Source organism: Formica exsecta, unplaced genomic scaffold (assembly GCF_003651465.1).
Source record: "Formica exsecta isolate Colony F162 unplaced genomic scaffold, ASM365146v1 scaffold667, whole genome shotgun sequence".
In the NCBI taxonomy this organism is placed as follows: Eukaryota; Metazoa; Arthropoda; class Insecta; order Hymenoptera; family Formicidae; genus Formica; species Formica exsecta.
Window position 1 is genome coordinate 32085 of NW_021853430.1, and position 4141 is coordinate 36225.

The 4141-nt window shown below is 35.3% G+C and overlaps 1 protein-coding gene across 1 annotated transcript in view; it reads left to right on the forward strand.

Moving 5' to 3' along the window:
- Positions 1–3289, forward strand: part of LOC115243004 (division abnormally delayed protein) — an 11485-nt gene extending 8196 nt beyond the window's left edge. Inside the window, exons 4-5 of the mRNA XM_029819650.1 lie at positions 1787–2364; positions 2857–3289. Coding sequence (XP_029675510.1) covers positions 1787–2364; positions 2857–3133 — 855 coding nt within the window. The 3' untranslated portion in view covers positions 3134–3289. The remainder of the gene's footprint in view (positions 1–1786; positions 2365–2856) is intronic.
- The last annotated feature ends 852 nt before the right edge of the window (positions 3290–4141 follow it).

Below are 4141 nucleotides of genomic sequence, written 5' to 3' on the forward strand. Positions count from 1 at the left end.
ATGTTTAAAAATTTTTAATTATATAAATATATATATAATTCTATAATTTTGATTAAACTACGATTTATAATATATATTATCAAGTACATAATATGCATATTTTATATTACAATGTTGCTTTTTTACACGCATACGCAATACTTGTACATTTGCATTAAATTGTCAGAACTTCAAACCTATCCATAACTGACACTTTTATTCCCAACAGTCGATATCATTAATATAAAAATACCTTTCGCCCTTATTATTGACTAATCGTCACTTCTCTTAATAGGATTATTAAAATCGTGGGGTGCATACTTTTGTAAGGTGAAGAAGTGTGCATAGATTCTTGCCTGAGCCACTTGAAACTGAAGCGAGAATCGAGAAACACTTGTTCTTGTCCGTTTTCTTCGTTTTACGCCTTTGCGATTAAGTGCGACCGCGCTCGTTCCCGGTCCGTCTCTTAAGCACGCTCTTCTTGTCACACTCACGAAATCTCAAGTGGGCGCATTTGCATGAGGAATCATTTGATCGAATTAGATTAGGAAAAGAACTGGTAAAAGAAAAAAGGAGGCAGGAAACGCAAGGATAAACCGCTGACGAATTACGTACAAGGTCGAATACTATTAATAGATTCTCCGGATAAATCAATCTGTTCAACTCTTTCAATCATCTAAACAATTTTTGAAATATTTTAATTTATTAATATTCTTTAGTATAATTTTTATATACAGGGTATCCCAGAATTAGACCGACAAACTTCAGGTGGTTATAAAGGACACTAAAACAAGTCAATTTTGCCAATAAACCCGTGTCCGCAATCAAGGACTAACAAGGACAAAAATCTCCGAAAAAAATTATTTTTTCAAAATTTTATTAATGTGGTTAAATAGAGATGTTTTTACCATGAAACTTTTGTATAAAACATTTTTTGATATCTTGAATAATTTTCGAGATATATCGAGAAAAGCAAAAAGCCGCTCTATATAAGAGGGGTGATTTCACCCCTTAAAATCATTTTTAGGCCGCAACTGGAAATTTTTAAATTTATCTATTTATCTCTCCTACATGTGTGTAAAGTTTCATCAAAATCAGAATTTTCGGGTTTGCGAAGTTCCCTTGTTCATCTTTGATTCTCTAGTGCCAAAACAGCTCATGTGTGGACACGGGTTTATTGGCAAAATTGGCTTGTTTTGGTGTCTTTTATAACCACCTGAAGTTTGTCGGTTTAATTCTGGAACATCCTGTATATGGTCATTTCTAATATTTGTTAAAACAATATAAGCGATTTGCTTTTTTCAACAAAGGCAAATCTTTACATGTATATCTGTCAAAGAAATTTGATTTACGTTATTTTATTAAGAAATAATATTTCCTAACATTTGCTAACGAAAGAATAACAGTCATCCGAAAAGAATTTTAGTAGTTAATCTTATGATAATTTTGCAGTCTGATCAGTCGAAGATAAAATTATCGTCACAAACAAGGACGTTGATTTATTGTTTTACTATCTTATTGTTAGACTCCTAAAGGATACACTTTCACTTTTCATTTTCAAAGAATTATTCTTTGTCTCGTATACTTTGTCTATTTAGGAAAATTTTTTAGGAAAAACCTCGCATTTTCTTTTATCTTTCTTGAATATATACATTGCTATGGAAGAAACCGATTCCGGAAAAAAATTGTCAAAGTTTTCGACATTCTCGCAGTCTCCGGGTTACAAGGATCAATATTGAGAGAGAGATAATGCAGATCTCTTCTTGAGAGTCATATAAAATATTAAAGAGAGCGCGTCTTTGCAGAGACGGTGATTGTTCTGCTGCGAAAGTCGGAGAACAAGACGCTGACCATGTTCGACCAGGTGTATCGCTCGATGGCGGTGCTGAGCAGGCCCTCGATCCGGGCGCTTTACCAGGCGATGATGGACTACGTATCGCCCGTTAATACCCCGGACGATCTACAGCAACCGTTGACGCGGGACACGTTGCAGGAGCGCTTTCGCGAATTCTTCACGCGTCTCTTCCCCATCGCCTATCATTTTGTCGTCAATCAGCATCAGGATCGTCGGGATTTCACGGAAAAATTCAAATCCTGCTTGTACAAGACAATGGATGACATACAGCCGTTTGGCGACGTGCCCCAAGATATATTCAAGAAGATCAGCAAGAGTCTGGAGGCTACCAGAGTGTTGATGCAGGCTCTAAGCCTCGGCAAGACCTTTCTCGACAAGACCGATAGCGTGCTGTTTGCCGTCGGCAGTAGCAATAGCCCTCAGCAAGAGGCCTGTTACAATGCCCTGCTCAGGATGACCTATTGTCCAAAGTGCAAAGGAATCGGAAAGGATGTGCGGTCCTGCAACGGTTTCTGCATGAACGTAATAAGGTGAGTCATATTGCTGATCCATGAGAAAAATTTCAAACATTTCAAACATTTCCAACACGAATATCTCTTTTCTCATGGGCGTCGAAATAGGTGTGACAAATCCGTGTTTCCGAACACAATGGAGAGCGCAGTAAAACGGTCGAATAACGATACTTTTGTACCTTTCTCCTCGATTAATTTTATCGTTGAATTGCAGTTGTTGAATTGATAATTATTATAATTATTTGGATTGATAATTATTATAATTATTTTATAATTAATATATCTCGCAGATTGAGAGTTATATATTTTTCCAATTTTTCAGTTTTGTAATTATTTATAATTATTACATAGAGATTGTTATAATTATTAGATAGAGAAAGAGAGAAAAAGCGATTTCTGATAGATCTGCGTAATAATCACGCGTGATCATCGCGTGATAATAGCGGTTGCCTCTTCGCGTTGAGAGAGCACGAGAGAAAAAAAAAAAATGCAAATATGTAAACGTTGCAGAGGCTGCCTGGCAGAGCCGGCGTACGAACTGGATCTCGCATGGTCCGGCTACGTGGAAACAGTCGGGAGGCTCGTCGCGGCGGTGGACAACGATAACAATCCTCTGGAACTGAACATCAAGAATGCCGTCAGAGAGCTGGACTCCCGCATTTCGGATGCCATTATGCACGCGATGGAGGACGGACCGTCGCTCGAGGAGAAGGTAAGTGCGAGAGTATTTCACACACACACACACACACACACATATTCATATTCATATTCATATTCAACAGGCTAGCCCGATCTGCTCGGCCACCGCGACGGAGAATGTTATAATCTCTCTTCGCGCGAATCGAATTTTTCACCCACCCTAGTACGTATTCGTACTAAAGTGGATGAAAAAATAACATTCCCTTTTTTATTACGACTTTTATTTACAACTTATGCACAAATTGGACTTATTGTGTTAGTGCTTGTGACTATTTTTCGATATAATCTTCGATAAGACTTTTACACGAATATTTTACGTTGTTTTTTTTTTTTTTTAGAATAATAATAGACACGTGATATATTTCATGTGATAAGTATCAATTTTTTATTTAAATTTTATCTTGTTCTTATTTTATTATCTCTGTATCCTTCTATATACATATACATTTACGATAATATCGAAATAACGCAGTTTTTTTTTTTTTTTTTTTTTTAATCAATGCGATATATAATTGATTTGGATTGGATTGCTGAAGAGGAATTTTTTTTATTAAGAAGACAAAGACTATGCTTTTAACTTTTAATATATCTATATCACACATATCATACGCTAATATAATACAAACTATAATTCAAAATAAACTATTAATAAAGACTCTTATGAATATATCATACGAAGGAGGGAAAAGGCAATCAGGGCCAGCGCGATGGTAATTTGTGCGCATATATTTTATTACAATCAAATTATATTGATATTTTAACTAACAATAAGTGATAGACACAATCACAAAAAGCGTATGTTTTGGTCCTTTTTTGGATCATTTTCAGCGTAATTACAAAATATATGGAATATATTATATCAAAAAATGTAATAGTAATAATACGCAGAACAAGAGTGAATCACCCATGTTATCAGAAGGTAAATATTATATAGTGGAATTTCGAGACAGAAAGAGACTGTCCGATAAAATATACTACATTAAAAAAACAATTGACAATACAAATATTTCGAACTTGAGTGAGAGTACAGAAGGCAAATGTTACATACGGTTACATACCCATAAAATATAATTGATATAATAAAGAGAGAGGGAAA